General features: G+C 42.2%; 1 protein-coding gene and 1 long non-coding RNA gene across 3 annotated transcripts in view; both read right to left on the bottom strand.

Annotated features, from left to right (window-relative positions):
- Nucleotides 1-2467: 2467 nt before the first annotated feature.
- On the bottom strand, nucleotides 2468-14624 carry sall1a (spalt-like transcription factor 1a). Of its 2 annotated transcripts, XM_088296624.1 has the most exons (4): nucleotides 14439-14624; nucleotides 13809-13886; nucleotides 6380-9768; nucleotides 2468-3765 (listed from the first exon to the last, which is right to left on the bottom strand). In XM_088296624.1, the coding sequence occupies exons 2-4, from the start codon at nucleotides 13879-13881 to the stop codon at nucleotides 3316-3318; spliced, it is 3912 nt and encodes a 1303-aa protein (XP_088152750.1). In that variant the 5' UTR covers nucleotides 13882-13886; nucleotides 14439-14624; the 3' UTR covers nucleotides 2468-3315. The 2 variants fall into 2 exon arrangements, with proteins under 2 accessions (XP_088152750.1, XP_088152752.1); XM_088296626.1 differs by lacking the exons at nucleotides 13809-13886; nucleotides 14439-14624 and adding an exon at nucleotides 12105-12529.
- A 709-nt stretch (nucleotides 14625-15333) lies between these two features.
- The window catches only part of LOC148337015 (uncharacterized), a 150418-nt gene continuing 144260 nt past the window's right edge, over nucleotides 15334-21491 (bottom strand). Inside the window, exon 9 of the long non-coding RNA XR_015843243.1 lies at nucleotides 15334-15396. This is a non-coding gene — a long non-coding RNA (uncharacterized LOC148337015). The remainder of the gene's footprint in view (nucleotides 15397-21491) is intronic.

Raw genomic sequence — 21491 nt, 5'->3', positions numbered from 1 at the left:
TACATGTAAATAATACACACTATTGTATTCTAGAGCATATTGTGCTAGTTGTGGTCGTTCATTGGATATTATTGCATAATACATGGGTGGATTATATAACAGAATGTTCATATGCAGGAAAATGTTGTTGTTGCTATCATCATATTAGTCAGAACATGTGAATGTTGGTTTACATTTTGCATACATACCACACATCTGTTTTGCCATAAGCACAAAAATTACACATATAGTACAATTAGTTTTATGAAAATTATGAATATTACCTATGCTGGTAGATGTGTTCAAATTATAAGTTTACTTAAACCCATTATAACGTATGATTTAAAATGCAATAGTTATACATTCGACGACTGGAGCCAATGAATTATATGTATTATTGTTAATACACATACATCATTATGACTGATCAGATAATGGAAGGATATTTCTATTCGAAAATTTGAAAGAGGTTACGTTTTAGTTACGTCTATCATACTTGAAAAGAAAATGAATACTAATTGCTTGTACCTAAATACATGTTTAAAAAAACACCAAAAGCCTTCTCTAATATATAGTCTACATTTTTTAAAAGGTTAACAAAAAAGTGATGCTCACCATTCATTTGAAATGTAAGTATGCCTCAAATACTTTTTTTGTATCTATCTCATTGTTATTATGTATCCAATCCAGCTAATTAATTTTTGTCAAAAAATATATATGCACAAAAATCAATACATTTTAAAAAGGTACAAAATAATTATCAAAATAAAAATATATAATACTCGAACAATTAAATTAATCTATAACAATAGCGCAGAAAAAGAGATGATATTGAAAGTAAAATACCAATGACTAGATTTTAAAACGTTACTTGATGAAAGTTAAACATGAGGACAGAATTACTGTACTGTTTTAGAAAACCAACAGGAATTCTCCACTACAAACAAATGTGTTTCGGTTGTTTAAACATAACGCAGCAAAATTGCTCAGCAAAGATGAATTATATTAATATTGTATAATTTTCGTATACAGCGGAACAAAATAGACTCAGTGAAAAAAATAAATCGAGTCATTTAGCGCAGCAAAAAAATAAAATAAAAATGAAAAGTTTGAGAGGACGGACAAACACGAACGCAGCATCGAGAGCGCCGCGACGTGTTCAAGGACACGCGGATGTCCGCGGACAAAAGGTAGCCACATAAAAGAAAAGAAAAGAATAAGAAAAAAGAAAAGAAAAGAGAGGAAAAGAAAAGAGAAGAGAAGAGAAGAAAAGAATGCGACACGACAAAACGCCTTTTAAATCCGGATTACACCGTGCCACCATCCTTTGACAACTTTATTTCAAACAAAACTGGCTATAATTTTCCGTTTTGACAACTTTTAAAAAATGTCTTTTTTTTTGGTAAAGTGTCGCACACACGCGACGTCGGCGGATGTTTATAAGATGAAATAAGATATGTCGATTGGTATATTTCCATCATGAATTTTATAAACAGCAGGAAAAATGTTTCCTTTTATTCGTGAATTAAAACAGGATTACAACCAAGATATTGATTTTCAAATTTTCAATTTTAAGGAGACAGGAAACATTGGTTTTACCTTTTCAGTTAAAAAGCAGGTGTTTTACTGCCGTAAGAATTTCTTTTAATATATCAGATGATTATGTAAAATGTTTATATACATAATACGTGTCTAGGCAGAAAAGAGCATTATTTTAAATAGATCTAAAACTCTGGATTTTCAATATTTTAAAGGTAAACGTCTCAAATGATAACTGAGCATGTTTTTAGTATAACACATTTGTATATGTTCATAACATATGGATATGGATTTTCTTTTTGAAAAATATATTTTTTTAAAAGCAGTTCTTTTCAGCCAGTGACATAGGGTAATTCCAATCAACGAAATCTCACTTGATAATGATAATAATAAAAAAACATTTTTAAAGAAACTCCATCTTTTTGCGTATTTCACAATTATTTCGTGTGTGCTGGAGTCTATCCGAGTTAAGTGGTTGCTCACCATCCATTCACACCCAAGGACATTTGAGAGTCTTCAATTAACCAACCATAAATGTTTTTGGAATGTGGGTGGATGCCAGACTACCCAAAGAACTCATTCTATTTTTTTTCCTTTTAACAAAAGTTATTTAGATACTGCAGATTGGAGCTCTAGAGAAAGTTCAACATTTAAATGTTTCAGATGTGCAAGTGAAATTATAACCAATAGTTAAAGTGTAACACTGTGTATATTTCTAATGTCAAAAAGATATTTTAATTCACATAAAAAATGGTTACATATCAGGTTTAATTTTTCCATTTTTATTGTATTTGTTATTTATTTATTCAGCCCATCCATCCACCTGGACTTGCCAGCCAATCAAGGGGCAAATTAAATCTTTATTATCTTTTATTTAAATGATTATCTATGCAATTTATGTGAACGGATTCCAAATAATACAAAGCAGACAAACACAAACACTGAATGCTTCTTTTGGAAAACTGATGTATTTGATTATTATTCGAGTAAAGAATTACAGTATCTTAGAGTTTTTGTTAGTAGGTATTAAAGTGTAGCGAAACTGGACCCATTAAAGATCTTCCACCTTTCCGAGAAAGTGCATGTAACAGTCCGAAAGGTTTGTCAAACCCCAATATAATATTTATATTTATAAAAAAAACAACAAAAAAAAAAACAACAACAAGACTATCCATCCTTTTGGGTGTCCACTGGTCTTCTTGACATGTATGTACATCATCTTCTTTTGGGGTGGGGGGCTTGAACACATCACGTTAGCAGCACTGTGGAGAACGATTGGCTGTCTCAGTTCCAAATATTTGGGGAGGGGTGGGGGTTGGTATGGAAGTAAACAATCATACAAAGTAGCAAGAAACATCTAAATGTCCATGTTTCGTCTTCTTCCTTAAATAATGCGTGGGGTTGGAGGAAAGCGGGTGGTAGGGCGTCTGTGAACACACGTCAAACCGTCTACTAGAAGATCAGTGTACATTATTTACAGCATTTTTGCATCTTACAGGCAGACGTCATAGATATGTAACACTACAAGGGGGACACGGAAAAATAACTTAATGCCAAGGTCAGAGTATCTATCACACGTCGTCTTTAGAAGAAGCACACACGCGCGCACACACAAACTCACACACATGTGGTCTAACTGTTATAATGCTTCCACTGCGTCTCAAGCACGGTTATAGCCACTAATAAATAAGCTCCCGGGAACTATAACATGTACATTGTACAAAAAAAAAAAAAGAAAAAGAAAAAAAAAAACTCCAACAGACTTGTCTTCACAGTTCTGGTTGAGTCTCTGCGTGTCTAATTAGTGACGATTTCTTTATTGTCCTCCATGAACCGTGTGAACCTGAAGTGGGCGCCGTTCTCCGTGCCAGCCATCCGCTCCAGGCCGGCCAGGGCGGCGTTGGGTTCGGCACTGTGGAGTTTGTCCAGGCTACCTGTCAGGCCGCCGATGGGTGAGCTGCCACCGTTGCCCACGCCGGCGCCCGACATGGGAGGCAGGCCGCCCCCCTGGATGACGGAGATCTCGTTGGCCTTCATGGCCAGGCCGCTGGAGAAGGCGGCGGCGTACTGGTTCCAGAAGCTGGCGGGGTCGCCGGCGCCCGCCCGCGACACCACCGCCGGGTCCTTCTGGAAGATCTCCGGGAACTTGACGGGGTTGGTGCCCAGGAAGGCCATGGGGCCATCTACTGAGAGCCGGCGCCCTCGACGTGCGGGGGCGCTGTTCCACATGTGGGTGCCCATGTGGACCTGAATGAAGACCAGAGGAGACCAATTAAAGGGGTATTCATTTACATACGACTCTTGCTTCACTCCAAACTAATAATTGAAAAAGGTATTTAATTATTATTATTTTTTTAAGCAGTTGACAATATCTAAAATAAAGTTTTTTTTCTTTTAATTAGCAACTGTTTTGTTGGAGGTAACCCTAAGTTCAAATATATTTAGATTTTTTTTAAAAGCCAATGAAAATCTTTCATTTTCTCTTTTGTTTTTGTCATATAAAATATGATGTATATTTTTAAACTCAACAACCCACTCATGCCGTGTGGACTTATTAAACTTCTCTTTTATCCTCCATTTTCCCCCTAAACTTTTAAACTTGCTAATTTGACCTGCAGCATGACACATTTGGTCATCCCTATTACCAAACAAGTTGGCAAAAATATTTGAAAACTCAGAACAATTTAATAAAACATGCCCTTATTCTCTTGTTATCAAATATTTTTGTAAAGGATGTTTAAATATGCTAACACCCTCCCGGCAACATTGTCTTTTTCACCACATGTGCGTGCCCATGAGGACTTACACAAACTCGGCGGAGGGGAAATCAGGAATGTAAATGAGAGATGATGCAATGGAAAAAATAATAGCAATGATACCGCACCGCACATGAAAACGGCTTCACACCCTGGACGCAGTGAGGCGGTTCGCTGCGTGGGGTGGTAAACATCTTATTTTGGGGAGGCCGCTTGGTCTGCGCTCTAATATGCTGCTCTCACGCGGGACTTGAGCAAAAAAATTACACTGTTCGCTTTCATTGCGGGTGTGGCACCACCAAGTTTTTTTTCTCAACTAGCTCCGGGAAGACTAACAACATGTGATGTGAACAAAAAAATAATTAATCACGGCAAATTTTGAAGAATTAACCCTCATTTTATGTTTGTTTTGCGCCACCAGAAGTGTACACGGGTCAGTGAGCTGCTACAGGTTTAAATCTTCAAATAATGAATGAAGGACAAAAACAAAGACTATTAGTAATCTTTTTTTTTTTTGTGAATGAATTAAAAAATTGGATTCCCTGCTTTTCGCTTTTTGATATCACAGATAGAGTTCCCAATTTATGACCAGTTTTAAAGTTTCAAATTGAAGAAATAAGTATCTGAATTAGGAAATAGGCTTAAATGTGAACTGTTAAAAACAAATTTATTCTAGATACTTTTTTCACATTATTTTTACTTTTAAAACTCATCCACTACCATTGACAACTACACTTGCCGACTACGTTTTTTTCAAGGGAGATGGGAGGAGGAGCATCTCATGCCAACAGACATCAATACCTCACTTTTTTATATGAGATCAGCACACTTTGTGAGTCTACAGGGAGAAACGGCTGCATTTTATGCAACTTAACTTTTTTTCTCTGGTGAAATAAGAAAGTCTATTTTTCATTTGGTCATTTGGAGTATATATAAAAAAAATCACTGACCACAATGTCCTGCCAGTCTTGAAAACATCAAAATGTTTTAAAACGACTGTCAGAGAATGAGTTTCAAAAACAACCCACTCACATGATATGTTAAATATATTGAGCCTGCAGTTACACAAAGGGGCATCCATTTCAAATTTATACACTTTTTTTGTTGGGAAAATATTCACTCATTTGCATCCATTGCAGACACCTTATGTTACGCACATGTTTAACATAAAGTTGTGTGGATGCGCATTGCGTCTCCAATAATAATTGGGAAAAAGCAAAAAAAAAAAAAAAACCAAAAAACCAAAACTGAATGAGGTGCGTGCTTGCACTAAATATTGACTGAATAGTAATAGTTTAGCAGTGCGTTCTGTTTGTTTGTTTTGGAGAATCAAACACGCAGCGGGTCAGACTGACCCACGAACATTCCTGGTATGGCAAAGAAACAAACATAACGGGGGTAAAACATGTAAGAGTCCCTAATTCCCATCAGTGATTCATTCCTTCATTTATCACCCCATCATTATGAGCTAAATTCTTTTACAGCAGACAGGAAACTAATGTGCCTCTTGTGACGTTTTATCCGTTCTCACTTTTGTTTTCATTGAAAGGGGAAAAAAGGGACGGGGCCCCAATTGTGAAGGTAGCAAGCTCATTGGTGCCACACAGACTCATCTGATCGGTATTTTGGAAAAAAAAAAGAGCCATAGTGGATGCGAAGGCCATCCTTCACTATTGCTTCAACTGGGATTGACGAACAAGCACCTTTTGCCTTTTATTTGGAGAAATAAGTAAATGGGCACTAAGGAATACTTTCCAAATGTTTGGGTAATGAAGAATGTCATGTACACGAAATTGGACCTCTGCATTTGACCCATCACAGCAAGTACACGTTAGTGGCACACACTAAAGCAGAGGACTGCTTCAGCACCCACCCAGGGAGTTGGATGAATTGAAGTGTGTGATATTTTTTTATAAGATTGGATGCAATCAAAGCACATAGGAGGAGTAAAACATTTTTTTTAGTTTTTTTCAAACATGATAAATATGGTCTCTCTTCAGCAAAGATGTTCCCCTGCTACAGGTAGTTTTGGATAATATCCCCGGTAATAAACAATTCACTGCATACTGAAGCAAACTTTCCTTTTGTAATTTCAGTAAGCATACCTTGAGGTTTCCTTTGGTGGTGAACGCACGGCCGCAGATGCTGCAGGCGAAGGGCTTCTCGCCGGTGTGCGTGCGCTCGTGGATCTGCAGGGCGCTGGATGAGGAGAAGCACTTGCCGCAAGTGTTGCAGAAGTGCTGCTTAGGTGTCCGGCGGGGCGGTGCGGCCGACAGCACCGGTGAGGTGGAGGCGGACGATGCGATCATGCCGGCAGCGGCCGCTGCGGATACTGCAGCGGAGGAGGCGGAGGGCTCCTTGACCTCTGGATGGAGGCCGTGCAGGAAGCCGTTGACCTCTGGCTTTCCGAGGGAGCCGACGGACAGCAGGGAGGGCGTGGGGCTGGAGGACACGCTGGTATTGGAGGGCTCGAAGAGCTGCGAGGGCAGGTCTCGCATCTGATGGGTGAGCATGTGCTGCTTGAGGTTGCCCTTGGTGGAGAATCCCCGGTTGCAGGCCGTGCAAATGAAAGGTCGCTCTTTGGTATGGCTTCGGTAATGGATGTCCAAGGCACTCTGACACGCAAATGTCTTCCCGCAGATGTCGCAAGACGTATTCTTGGCTATGCTGCGCTCGCGGAAGGGGAAAATCATGCCCAAGGGGTCCTTGGAGGGGTTGACAGACGTCAGATCCAAGGCTCCGATGTTAGAGGGGTGATGGTGGAGGAGGGCGGTGTGCTCCATGGAGAATGCCTTCTGGTGCCTTTCTTCCAAGCCTGGGGATTTGCGGGGTTGCAGTAGCATGCCCGCCGGGGACGGCGCCTGCATGGAGGAGGTAGATTCCGACACAGCTGGACTCCCAGCACTTTGGCTTTCTACGTCCCCGCCTAGAGACGAAGAGTCGTTGGTGAGACAATCCCCCTCGGTCAAGCCATTCGAGACAGCTTTCAGTTCTCGCATCTCATCCGCGTCCATACCCTGGGTGTGCTCTCGTCCCTCCGCGTCGAGAGCAATTGGCGAGTCGCACAGGCTGTCATGGGAAGCGTCCGCTGACCTGGGCGTGTCGGGCACGCTGCTGTCGGGGCCCTCCTCCAGCCCCTCCATGTTGTCGTCCGAGAAGTTGTCCAGGTCGTCAAAGTTTCTCTCATCGAACGAGCCGGTGTCAGAGACCATGGATTCCGGGTAGTTCTCGGGCAAAGGGTTGTTGGGTATCTGTCCGCCCATGTGCATGCGGATGTGCTGCTGTAGCACCACGGCGTTGGTGAATTTCTTCTGACATATTGGGCATGAGTGCTGAACTCGCAGAGGAGGCATGGCCCTGTGGACGCTGTAGTGGGTTTTCAGATTCCCCTTGGTGGTGAAGGCTCTGCCGCAAATCTTGCACTTGAAGGGTCTCTCCCCAGTGTGAGTGCGATAGTGCATCTTCAGCGCGCTCTGACAACTCAGCACCCGGTGGCAGATGACGCACTCGTTGGGGTCCGTCAGCTTCCTGTCGATGTTCTCCACAAGCTGCTGCAGCTTGGAGGTTTCTGACCCGTGGAGGGGATCCAGGATACCTCCAAAGGGGAATTTCGCCTTGAACTGGTCCGACATGAGAGGCATGAGCGGGTTGGTCAACATGGGCGGGCTGTTGGACGTGGCGTACTCGGTGGCGCTCTCGGCAGCCGAGCTGACACTGGTCACGAAGCCTGACGAATGGCTGCCTTCTTCAGTTTTTCCGTTTGAGGTAGGCAGAGTTGCACCTTCACCCTCTTCAGACGCTTTGCTACTTTTAGCTGAAGGCTCAGAAGCACCTGAGTCACTAGTAGTGGAAGGAACCGGAAGGTTAGTTATGGCTATCGAGTGATCTTCCTTTTTAATGAAATGGGGCAAGCTGGGCATGGTGGGTGGCAGCAGCATGCCGACCGAGGAAGTCAGAGTGGGCAAGATGGGCTTGCTGTCCAGCCAGCTGGTGACAGGCTTCTCTGGCGGCATGGACATGCCGTAGGGAATGCCGGTGCTTGTCGGGATGTTGTCCAGATGCTCAGGAACGGGGTACGGGTTCATCTGGATGTGCGGATACTTTTCTTTATGACGCTGGAAGTGCACCTTTAGGTTGCCGCGGGTGGAGAAGCGGTTGCCACAGATGTTGCACTTGTATGGCCTCTCGCCGGTGTGGGAGCGCAGGTGGATCTGCAAGGCACTGTCGCTACCAAACACCTTGCCGCAAAACCTGCATTTATGTTTGAAGAACGCCTCTTCCGAGCTGCTCTTGGTCTCGAATGACGCAACATTGGGCACCTTGCCTTTTCGCTGCTGCACCAGAGTTGCTAGAGAGTTGAGGTCCTCGACGGTGGTGCCGACACTCGGAAGCGAACTGGAGAACATGGGGTTTCCTGGTGGGGGCTGAGGTAGGAGGGGATTCACCGCTGAATTTAGCAAGCTACCGATTCCGAACGCCGGGGTGGAGGACTTTGCCAGTGGGGTGTTAGTGACGTGGCATGGCCTCTTCTCAGGGGGCTGGGAGTTGCCGGTCGACGGCCCCAGGGTGCTAATGCTCTGAGATGTCTCACTGCTGCTCGGGTTGGACTGAGGTAGCTGTGCCGCAGCAGCGAGCTGCTTTAGGCTGCTGATGCTGGCCGACTGACTTGCCAGATTCTGCGCCAGGCCTGCGGCTGCGGCCAGCTGTTGTGAGAGATGAGAGCTCAGGGTGGCCAGCGGGCTGGCGGCGGTGGGCCCCATAGCGCCCGGAGCTGAGGTCGGAGGCACCTGCATTTCCGGAGACTGCGAGGCCAGACGCAGTATTTGGTGACGGATCTGCTCTATGAGCTGCAGCTGGTGGATCTGCTGCTGCTGCAGGGCGAGGAGCTGCTCCATCAGGGCAGGCACCGCCACCCGGGGCCCACCGGAGGTGCGTGCCTCCTGGGAGAACTGGGCCACAGCCACTTTGGTGCTCTGCAGGTTTTCGATGATGACATTGCTGTTGATCATAGAGAAGTTTCCCAGCTCAGTCAAGTTACCGAGCTGAGGCAGAGGGGCAGAAATAGCGGAAGTACCGACGGCAGGCCCGGCAGTGCCTTTGCCACTGAAGCTGCCCACTGCATTGCTGGGGCTCCCACTCTCCACTTGGCTGCTCTCCTCTTCTTGACCGCTGCTCATCCCTGAAATGTCCACATCCATGGATTCATCTTTTTCCAGCGCACAGGGCTCAGAAAGGTCGCCGCACTCTGTCTGATCAGTGTTATTAGCAGTGTCATTCATCTGGTCGTCGGGATTAAGGGAAGGGGAGCCGGGCGAGAAGGATCCAGCGGGGGAGGCTGGACTTTCATTCACAATCAGAACTAGCTGATTCTTAGTGCAATTCTTCTGGTGCTCCTCGAGCTCGCAGAGTTCAAAGAACTCGGCACAACATCTGTTGCAGACGTGGGCGTCGGACTCCTTGCAAGGGGGTTCCTCGGAGCAAAGTTCGGTGTCCCCTACAAAAAAAAAAAATAAATAAATAAAAAAGAGGAGAAAACAGGATTAATGATCAGAAATGTTTTGCAGCCGAAGAGGCGGCTTTATCTCTTCAAATTTCCATTGTTGCTAATCTTAAATTAATCAGTTTCACACATATTCCTTTGATGTGGTGACAAAAAAAGATCAAAAGAACAACAATAACCTACGAGGAGGGAGAAAGAGTCGGATTTGGTGCAGTGGCCTCTGAAACAAGATAAGAGGCGATACAAAATCAATGAGAACTGCTCACATATCGCTTAAAGGTGATGTTTGAAGATGTACATCAGGCCAAAGCAAAAGTAATCATTTTCTTCAGGTAATCCATCAAAAATATAAAACAGAGTGAAGCCAGGGCGCGGCAAGGACCCTTTAATGAAATTTCATAGAAACACATCGATTTCCTATACAGCTCTTCAAAGTCTGCTTGTCCACTCGGCGCCAATCAAGCATTGGAAGGACTTATTAGACTTTCAATTCGCTGTCAACTTTGCTCATTTTCAGCCCGCAGTCGACATCTCGGAAAGGTTAGCGGCACGACTAAATGCATTTGAGAAGATTGACGCCGAATAAGGAAGGAAAAAAAAAAGGAACGGGGAGAATACCAACGCACAAGATAGTACCGCTATTGAATTGTCTGAGGGGGTATGATTCAATTAGCTTAAACCGGTAAAACATGTCGCGTAAGAAATCACAAGACGTGTGTCACATGAAGGATGATCAAACTACAGAAAAGAAACACTGATTAGAGACATAAAAAAAATCTTTAAATCATACAAAGTGAGAGTTAAGTCAGTGAAGCTTTTAAACAAGCAATCAGTGGCGTTTCTGGAATTTTTCAGACTCATTTCGAAGTCTTTCTCCTCTTTTGTCAAAATCTCTCTGTTTAACATACAAGTTGCTTTACAAATTGCATTTTTCTATGACTCCCATTCACAGTGACTGAAGCCCTTTCTGCACCCCCCCCCCCACACACACACACCCCCACCCCATTCGAGAGACTTTCATCAAGCCCAAGAATTCATTTGCAAATGAAACCCTGCAGAAGTGCCCCCCCACCTCTCCACAGTGAGACAGGATGCCTCCCCATTGTTCACGCAGCATGGGAGCGGCGGGAATGGTCGACCGGCTGGTTGGTCGGAACCCGGCCCCCCGAGCTCATCCCCGGGGCCGGTTCCCACTCCGGAGCACACTCAAAGGGATTATATCTTCCCTCGGTGTTCTACCGCGCCGCCGGACACCAGATAACCGCAAAGTTGCCATGACGATAAACCCCCGGCCCTCACGCCGGCCAACTATGCAAACACACGCCATAACTTTTCACGGCAAATCTCTCACTTTTAAAAGGAACACACAGAACTTTGCTTGTCAGATAATTTTGAGAAGAGACACACAAAAAATAGAAAACTGAAGGGCCACATGAATAAAAAAAATAACTGTTAGGAATGCGAGTGACATTTGGAGAAATTTCATTAAAACAAGCAGATGAAGTGTGTGTGTGTAGTGTGTGTATGTCTTTGTCCTTAAATTGGGGTTGCTGCATGTTCTTGTTTTAGACTATTTACACCCCAATCATTTCAAAAACAAGGATGTCAAAATTGAATGCAAATTTAATTTATGTTAATAACTCGTAAAAACATGTCATACGCGGTCAATAAGCTTTTCCTTCTACTTTTCTGATCTTTCTAAATTAATTTTCTATTTTTGCACAAGTTAATACAAGTTATAATGTGAAATATTTGTTTTATTACATAAAAATACAACTATGTTACATAGTTTACATTTTTTAAACGAGAATATAAATTAATATAAATTAATTAATATAAATTGATTCAAATAGAAAACCCAGTGTGTCCAGTTTACAAAACAATAAGCCATGCTTAATTGATATTTTCCGCCAACTGACGCTGGATGTAAGACGTTGGAAATAAATAAGATTTTTGTAAAAAAAAATAAAAATAAACAAAAAAAATAAAATTTTTAGATGTGACATTCATAACTGTGTTTTCAGATATCTTTAAAGGCATGCCGGTTTTAATCTACACTTTGTGTCCAAAGTGTGCTATTTTACTTGAGCAAACAATCAACGCTTTGTGTCAAACTGTTAAGGCAAAAATAAAAATCAATGCTGGAGCACAGGACATGGCGCAGATGCTAGCATTAGGCTTAATTCCCCAAATAGCAGGGATTAAGTTCGAATTAAAATTAAGAATCAAGCCAAAGCTGCTGTGACAAGGATACGTTGCTTATGAATCATAGTCAAGAAGGCCTCAAAAAAAGAAGCAGAAATGAAGATTTTAAGCAGGCGAGATCCTACATTGTGTGATTTTAGGGGCGCCTTGGGAGCTCCACATCGCACTCAACATCAGATGGAAGTCCGGCAAAAACCATCACGGTCCAGTCTGGCCGCACAGGAGGACACTGGCGGAGCTGTGGTCCGGTGTCATGCTTAAGGCAAATGGAGGAAGGGAGGGAATGGGCTAACACCCCCAACCAAATGACAAACACTTTCTTGTTTGCAGGGGCACAAAAAAAAAGAGAGAACGAAGGGGGTTGCCCTTGCCAATTCCCCCCCAGGGGGCCACTCTGATAGGGGCTAAATATTGATAAGAGCCTCACTTAAACGCTTAATAGGAGGAGAAAAAGAGTGTCAAGGCCTGGCTTGGGCCGCCTGCGGTTCCGACGAGTCGGGTCAATGGCGGCCTGAAGTGGATCTCACTGGGCCCTGAACCCTGAGCACCCCTTACACACACATTACACACACACAGGGGGACCCTAGGCCCTGAACTCTGGTGGGCCCTCACATGGGGAAGGGGGGGACACTGGCAAAGGTTAAAACAGCACAGCGCCATCACACACACACACACACGCACACCCACCCCCACACACATCATGACACACTTTTTTTTTTATCTCTACACTCATTCTCTTGAAGAAAAAAAAACATTTAAAAAAAATACTTAAAGCACTTTTTTTTTTACAGTGAAATTATGTGGAACCAAAGTGTTACATTTTAAACGTGACAGAGACTCAGAAAGTCTAAAAGCACCCACTTAAAAAATAAATAAATAAAAGCAATCTTAGTCTGAACTACAGAAAAAAACACAACATGAATGTCCAGAGAACAACTCCAGAAAAGTCATATCCATACATTTTTTTAATTAGCACTTTAAAATCGACACATTTTGCTTGTGAAAATTTCTTATTTGCCTAATAAATGGCATTTTAACGACATGTTGATCTATTATGGCATAAACCTGAATTTTAAAAAGTCATCAACAAACGTTGATTTTAAACAACTCCTGTAACTTTGATCCTACAATTTATCTGAACTTTTATTAAAAAGTATGACAAATTAAAACCTTTTTAAAATATATTTATTGACATTCAAAAAATGATTTAAAGGATGAAACGATTTTTTGACCGTCAACACAACTTTTGTCACGATTATTTCCCGATGATGTCATAAATTACGGTAATGTAACCCCCATTGTTTTCCTATTTTGTTGTTTTTAAACTAAAAAAAAGCTTTGTTGAGTCAACCACAATTTATTTAATGAAGTCTGAGCATGTGCGCGCGTATACGTGTGTGTATATGTGTGTGACTCACGATGAGTAAGACTTTAATATCTGAGAGGACGATGAGCAAACTGGCTTGTTATGTTCATTAATACGAATGCGAGGAAAGACATTAAGTTTGTACGATTGTAAGACGACACAAAAGGGATTTAACACACTTTTTGAATGCGTGTGTGTGTTAAAGCGAGACTTCGGCCAGGGTGGTCGGAGCCGGTAGAAAGGTGGTTGTTATGAAACCAAAATAAAATAAATAACGTTTTTAAACACACGGGTGAACGAGCACAAACTAAAGCGCGCCCTAAAAAAGTAAATTGTAAATACACAAGTTAAAAAACGGGGAAGGCGATGTGTGCGCGTGTTTCAAAACTGCATATTAAATTGGAAAAAGTGAAAAGTGTATATTCAAAGTGGGAGGGCTAGAAGTGAGGCCGGTGGTACTCACCATTGTGGCCGGCTCCGGGTAGCTGAGGGTCGGACTGAAAGTGTTGCGGCTTGGCTTGTTTCCTCCGCGACATGCTGGCTGGCACATGGGGCAAACACCAAGCGGAGAAGAGACGAGGAAGACCAAGAAGAAAAAAAATGAAACGAGGGCCCCCTCAAAATTTCACGCGCATCGAGCCCATCCAACGCGCATGTGCCACGTTATGATTATCAATAATGCCTCGCGATTAATCATACGGGCAGGGAGGGAGGGAGGGAGGTGGACGAGGAGGGGCTGGGAAGGGGGGAGGAGGGAGGGGGGGGTTCTTTGAAAGACGATTGGCACCTCGCCAGCCCCCCCTCCTATTCAAATGAAGTCTCTTTAATCAATTAGCTCCTGATTTGCTTTGCTGGAAGGAGGGACGGTGGGGGTCTTCTTCGTCTTCTCGTCTCCCAATCCCGAGGTTCCCAAACTCCGTCTGAGGAAGGAAGGACGGAAAGAAGGAAGCCCCCCGCCCCCTTCCCTTTTTTTTGGTCACCTTGGTCTTGTCCCAAGTGATAAATGTTCCGGAACTTTCTCGTCCTCTCGCTCCTGAAGCAGATAGTAGTCCGTCCCCCGACCCCCCGCAAAAGAGAGGCTAAAAAAAATCACCTTTTCGCAGCACCTGGTTCGCGCGTGCCCTCCCGACTGCAAAAATCCACGCGTGGCTCCGTCCACTTCACTTTAATGCAGTCATTTTTGTGCTCGAATGGTCTATTTTCGGGGTGGTGGTTTTGTACACGCGAACACGTTGTCATCACACACCGCATACAGCGAATAAACAAACTTTTCCAGAGGGCCCCGTGCAGCAGCGGGACAGCGAGAAATCTCCGCCCATCTACTCTCTGATTGGCTGGTACGATGTTCAGTCATCACACTGGACCCCGCCTTTATTACCGCCCCATTTTGCCTTTTTTTTTAACTCGCCTTCTGTGGAACACTTTTGACCGACAAAACGAAGAGCGGCGACAAGTTATAATTTTCCTTACGTTATCATCTTTTATTTCACTTTTATTTTCTGCTCCATTCAAGAGTAAGACAGTCACAATAATAATAATAATAACAATAAAAATACATTGAAAACGTCGTACTGGGTCGCAATTGACTGCTTGCTTATATATATATATATATATATATATATATATATATATATATATATATATATATATATATATATATATATATATATATACAAACGAGGTTGCATATGCAGCGTGGTGGCATATTAAACTCCGAATTAAAATTACAATTATATTAAGCATATTTTCTAAATCAACCACCCGAGAACAGCCAACTTGTGCAGAAAAAAAACTAAATGAAATAAATATAAATAAAATATCATTATTGTGAACAAATCTGGGTGCCTTATGCGAAGTTTAAGCGTGCAGAGGGGCTGAAACAAGACAAACGGAGCCCCGCTCTCCTCGTGCTGATGTTGAGAAATGAAGATAATAACGTTTCGACGGCTGATGCCATTATTTTGCCCTGAATTTTTAAAGAGCAGCTGCAGGGCCAGGATGGATGTGCTCCCTGCTTGTCAGCTATCTTTTAGTTTCGACGAGGGTCTTTACTTATTCATGATTTAAAAAAAAAAAAAAAAAAAAGGAAAGAAAGAAAAAGAAAGAAAGAAAGAAACAAAGAGTAGGAAAGAACGAAAGACAGGATGAGCAAAGAAAAATGGTCCTTGAAACATTTGGTTTATCAGTTTTATCAATTGCATAATTATAAAAATTATATTTATAGACTGCCATTTAATTGGCGTGCTTATGCTATGATGACAAAGTTAACATTGCAAAGGAGTGCACGGGGAGTGTTCTGCAATATTGTAATGTCCCAGGCGGGAAAATCAATGTGCAGTTAATTGATGTGAGTGTTGGTGTGAGATTGTAAACAAGGTGATTTGCAGCCGGGTCCAGCCGAGCGGGAGGGGGGCGGTGCATGTACGTAAGTGTGTGCGTGAGTCTTTTTTAATGACCAGAATAAACAAACGCATCCACATATCACAAATCCTTCATATAAAACGTTGAAGAACTCAACAGACAGCTAGACATATATGTAGGTAGGTAGGTAGGTAGGTTGGTAGATAGATAGGTAGATAGATAGATAGATAGATAGACAGACAGACAGACAGACCGACAAATACACAAATAGACAGATAGATAGATAGACAGACAGAACCAATGGACGAAGCTTCATGAACCCACAATTCTGTATTAAATATAATATACATATTGCACACTTACGTTACTAGGCAACATTTAGATTTACGTCATCTTTCCTCTGATTTTAACATACCCCATTGATCATGTAGATTAGATCATTACAAATAAAAAATACATCAAAGATTGCAAGAACATTGCCACTCACAAATGATTTTTTGATAAATCTATCAACTGCGTTTGACAATCACAAACATAGCTTACAACAACCCCATAAAAACTGACTGGATATTCATGTTGAGCAATGATTCTTAGTTTGTAAAACCCTGCTTGAGAGAATTCAAATTAAATACCTCAAGATACTCATAAATCACTTCAGTGCAAAAAAAAAAGAAAAGCGTAAATAAAGTTGTATTTCTTTGCTAAAGTACAATCAGTAAGTCCTAAATCCCTACAATGCATTCAATAGTTGACAAAAAGGTGGGAATCCCTCAAATTGAACCCTCATTCCACACATTTGTCTGTCTTGCTAGCGTCTCAAACTGGAAAGCCTCCTTTTTTTCTTCTGCGTGATGTCGCATTCAACACGTGGTGGGCTTTTTCTCGTAATGCAACCCCCACACCCTCTACCTCTATCCCAGCCATGCTTGCGGAATTACAACGAGTTGGATCAGACCCTTCATCTGGGTCAGCTGTGCGTGTTATAGAAAGAGAGGGGCAGAGAGAGAGAGAAAGATATATATATATATATATATATGTATAATATAAATAAAAGAAAGTGTGGGTGTGTGTGAGTGTGCGCTTTTGCGTGAGACGCTTGCAGCCTAGCCGGAAGAAAGCACAGCAGTCCAGATTGTTCTGTCATCAAAATTGAAAACTATTTGAAATGTTAACAGCCATTTCAGTATGTGCTAATTACATTGTCGACTTTTCACCTCTTAACACCTTTGTATTACGTGTTGGGGAAAAACAAAATCTCAATTAATAATCAATTTGCAATCGTTTGACTTAGAATTCAAAATCTGAACCAAATTTCTGGAAAGAAAAACAGGCCTTAAAACACAAACCTTTTGAGTTTTAAATGTCTGTCATTTAAGAATTAATGCAAGAACTCAGTCCAGTGAGAATTAAAGGAATAATTATGCCACTGATAAAATTGATTTTTGAGCTTTTTTTCACCACAGGAATCTCCCTGAAATAACTATACAAACTGTTCACCTGTTTTTGTAACGTAACTACCTGAAATGTAAGAGCTGAAAATGCAATACAGGGAAATGTGTTGCACTCGGCATGATTTGACTCAAATCAGTGGACTTCTCTTAATAATGATGACGCTGTTAGTTTGACCTTTGCGTTGATCCTGGCATTTCCATTGTTTCCCCTTCTAAATATGCCATTTAAATAGTAAGGAGCACATGGGCTTCACATTTCTTAAGTATAGGAATCATATTTCAGCTGTGGCATTTGCATGTTCACCACATGCCTGTTTGACTAGACCAAAACATGCATGTTAGCTTCATTTAACTTGACCGTAAATTGCCAATTGACGTGAATGTGACTATGAATGTTCTTTTGTCTTTACAGTATGTGCTCTGCCTGCGATTGGCTGGCAACCAGTCCAACTTGGCATCGGCTCCCGCTCACCCGTGACTCTAATGAGGACCAGCACTACAGTGTTGGCGTCCCAGAGAAGGTTCTGTGATAAAAACCTTTATATTAAAGGGGAAGTCGACCCCCAAATGTTCTTTACATGAATATGTTCTAAGCAGGCCCACTAGTCAAAAATGGCATTCTGATTAATATTGTGTTTGTGGAACATGAGTTAAGTAGTAAAATCCACCTGTTTTTGTACATCACAGCGGGCAGTCAGTTTGTCAACTGAAAATGACATCACAGTTGCTCAGGGACCAGCTAACAACCAACAACCAATCTTCTGACAACAGGTGATTCATGATTGGTCGTTAGTTAAACCCTGCGCAACTGTGATATCTTTTTCAGTCGATAGAATTGACAAAATGGCCACCGCCTGAGATGGCTCAAAACGGGTTGATTTAACTGCTTAACTCATATTCCACAAACACAGTATACACCAGAATGCCATGTTTAGGCAGAGAGAACATTTTATTGCAAGGACTTTTGGGGGTTGACATCCCCTTTAAGTCAAGACACATATTTGACATTATAACAATGTCACAAAAAAGACATACTGAAATAATGATGATCTTGTCTCACATTGACTTTACGCCGAAAGATCGCTTTAAGCACAGTGGTTATGAATTAATGCATTAGTGTACAAAACAAGTGTTTTGTTGTTATTTCTGTGGCGCTTGCACAAAAAGGAAGTGTCTCTTTCATGTTAATCCAGAATAGCAAAGCCCTCTGACCCCCGTAGTAGGCCTCCTCACAAATATGAAGCGCAACACGGCCCTCCGTCCTGACGTCCTGCACCAGGATTAGGAGCTTGATTAAAGGGATTGTCATAAGCCGGCCTCCTGCTCCCAGACATCAAGATAAATGTGTGACATCATCCAAGGGTACTCCATGTTTGGCGGTTCGGTTCTCGGTTTTGTGCTCACTGTTTTCGGGTCGGTATGTGCTGACTCAGAAAAATCAGTTATGTCTTGTAGTTAAAAGTGAAAGTATATATTCAGAGCAACCTTTTTTTTAATTAATATTATTAATTGTATTATTATTTAAATGATTTTATTATATTTCTTTGTATGCCCGTGGATTATAGCGACAGGCATAACAAAACTTCTTTTTTTTTTTTTTTTTTTTGTGGTTCACCGTGAAGTTTTTCTCACGCAAAATACGTGCCTTGGTTGCACCGGTTGAAAAAAACTTATCTTATAAATTACTCTCCTTAGTAAAAGCTCAAAAAAGTCTTTTATGGTGCCCATAGACTAAGATGTGTCAAAAATCTAATATGGCCAGAGTAATGTTGATGTGTATTATTAATCTCTAGCTAAAGAAAATTACACTTGAATGAGCTCATCTTGTGCAGGAAGTACGTTAACGTTCACGGGGACGGGACATGAACGAGCACACTTTTCATCTTTTTGACTCCAAACACCACCATATGTGGATTTCAAATGAAACCAACAAAATGTGCTTTAACTGCAGACTTTCATCTTTAATTTGAGGGGACCGGTTAGCTATCTGCAGGCTAGCATTGAATGTCCTCGGGTTAAACCAAGTTTAGAAAAAAAAAATCAACAAAAAAATGTTCTTTGAAAAAAGTCAGTTGTAATTCCAACATCCGTTTTAGGTAACCGAGATCTTGCGATGGATATATAAAAACTCGGAAGCAATGGTTTACGATGCTAATGCTGCATTATGAATGCAACCGGAACAGCCTCCTGAGAAAAAAAAAAAAGAGATGATACGCCGCCATTACCACGGACGCCGCCATCTTGGGTTTGCGCTCATGTGGGAAAAGCAAAAATAAAATAAATTAATAAAAAAAAAAAAAAGGAATTGCGCAAAAGGACTAAACAGAATAGACTCCCACTGAACTAAAATGGTTGAACAGACGGGTTTTGATGGTTTTAAAAAAGGTTTCCGCCCCTACAAATGAATGATGGTGCTTTTTTATTTATTTTTTTGTCCTACAGGTGAACACGCCGCTGAAAAATGACTCGCGTTAAAATTCACAACCTGCAGCGGTGCAGGAGAATAGCCTCCATTAATTAAGAGATCAAGCCTCTCTATTGTCCTTGAGCGTCACCTCCCCCCCTTACACCAGCTCACCCCATTAACCCCCCTCCCTACGAGCCCCCCATTGTGCCCCTTGACAACTTCCTGCAGCATCACCTGATATCAATGGCATCAATGGCCCCTGTTTGTTGTTACATGAGCTCCACCGTCGTTCCAGACGCGCACCCCCTCCCTGCCGCGTGACCCACCCCACTTTCCTTTCAGTGCGGCTTGTTTGAGGGAAAACAAGTTGAGAGGTGTCGCAGAGGTGTTACAGGTCACAACCACACACTAACCGCTGCACGAGGACACACGCACACACAGGCACACACTTGACATGCAAACGATAAAGTGTTTCCAGCCTCACCTCAATGTGAGCATTTTAAGGACATTTTTAAAGAGGAAAAAAAAAAAGAGGAAAATGTGCTAATTTGCTATAAAAGGTGTCACACTATTGAAGTAAGTTCAGCATATTGTAAACACAGAAATAAATATATAAATGCATTTTTTTTAAAGGTGTTTAACATGTTCCAAAAAATAATATACATTTTGCTTGTGCTGCTGCTGCTTTCAATCAGCGACACGGCATCCCAACATCAACTAATCCGACGAAGACAGCGCTCATGTCTTGTGTGCCACATGAAATACTGCACTTGTCTCAAACAATTGCTTTCCCACAACGGGACAAAACAGGGACTGTTGGGACTGCTGATACAGAAGAAAGATTATATTTTTTCTGCCTGTTGTAGCCATTCAAATGTAAAAATAAGATTTGACCCACAAACCGCAGCACTGCATGGCAGACATGCTTGCCACCGGTCCCCGGTGCTTCCATAATCAAATTTACATGTTTAAAAATATGATAGGACCTCGTCACCACAGCTGTGCCGTGCAGTGGAAAAGCAGCGTAGGCCTCGAATTATAGATACTGTGTCAATTCACCCTCCGCATGCGCCACCATCCTTTAAATTTGTCTATTTTAGGGATGAACGGAGCTGCGAAATATGACGCTGCTTGTAATTGCTCTGTTTGTAGTAGTTACACACACACACACACGCACACACACACCCAGCCGGTGTGCAGACGCAGTGTGAGGTCCTCATATGTGTTCCTCACATCCCAGCTGCCACACAGTATTTTCAGTATTTTATTTAAGCAGCACAACTTGTTTTTCATCAATTAAAAATGTGTTGTCACAATATAATACGTTTTACAAAATAATGACTTTAATATTACGCCTTGAAATTTTCTTCAAAACATTTTTGATATATTGACTCAGCCACAAAAGACTTTTTGAAAAAAAAAAAAAAAAAGTGTACAACTGTTTAGGCCAAATACTGTGGCTAGAAGGTGGGACTTAATTAGCAACATATTCCATACAAGAGAAGAAATAGTACCAAAATAATTTTGTGCATTATAGCAAAAAAAAAAAGAATTAAAAAATCTTTTAAGGAGCAAGCCGACGCACCATTCCGATGGGCTGAAATCTGCTTGAGGGGCGCTTGTAAAGTGTGTGCGTGCGTGGGGGGTTGTGGGGAGGGGGGGGGTTGGTTTGTCAGTCTTTATTTAGCCCACTTGTACAGGTCTTGTCGAACGAGCGACATTAGACAAGCCAGGTCACTGATGACTGGCCAAAAGACGACCCGAGGGGGGGAACTCAATAAGTCACCTCTCAGCCGCCCCCTTCCCTTTTTCTCCTTGGCCTGTCGCGTCTCTTTTACCTCTTCCCAATTCTGTCGAACCTCAGTCACAAAATCCAAACAGAGCACCTTGCGGCGACTGCAACGGCAACTTGCGGGAAACAATTCTT

The sequence above is a fragment of the Idiotropiscis lumnitzeri genome, chromosome 5, assembly GCF_059441095.1.
Source record: "Idiotropiscis lumnitzeri isolate Australia: NSW breed Sydney's pygmy pipehorse chromosome 5, RoL_Ilum_1.0, whole genome shotgun sequence".
NCBI classification, from domain to species: Eukaryota; Metazoa; Chordata; class Actinopteri; order Syngnathiformes; family Syngnathidae; genus Idiotropiscis; species Idiotropiscis lumnitzeri.
The sequence above is the reverse complement of the archived record's forward strand: the minus strand, read 5'-3'. Positions and strand labels throughout refer to the sequence as shown.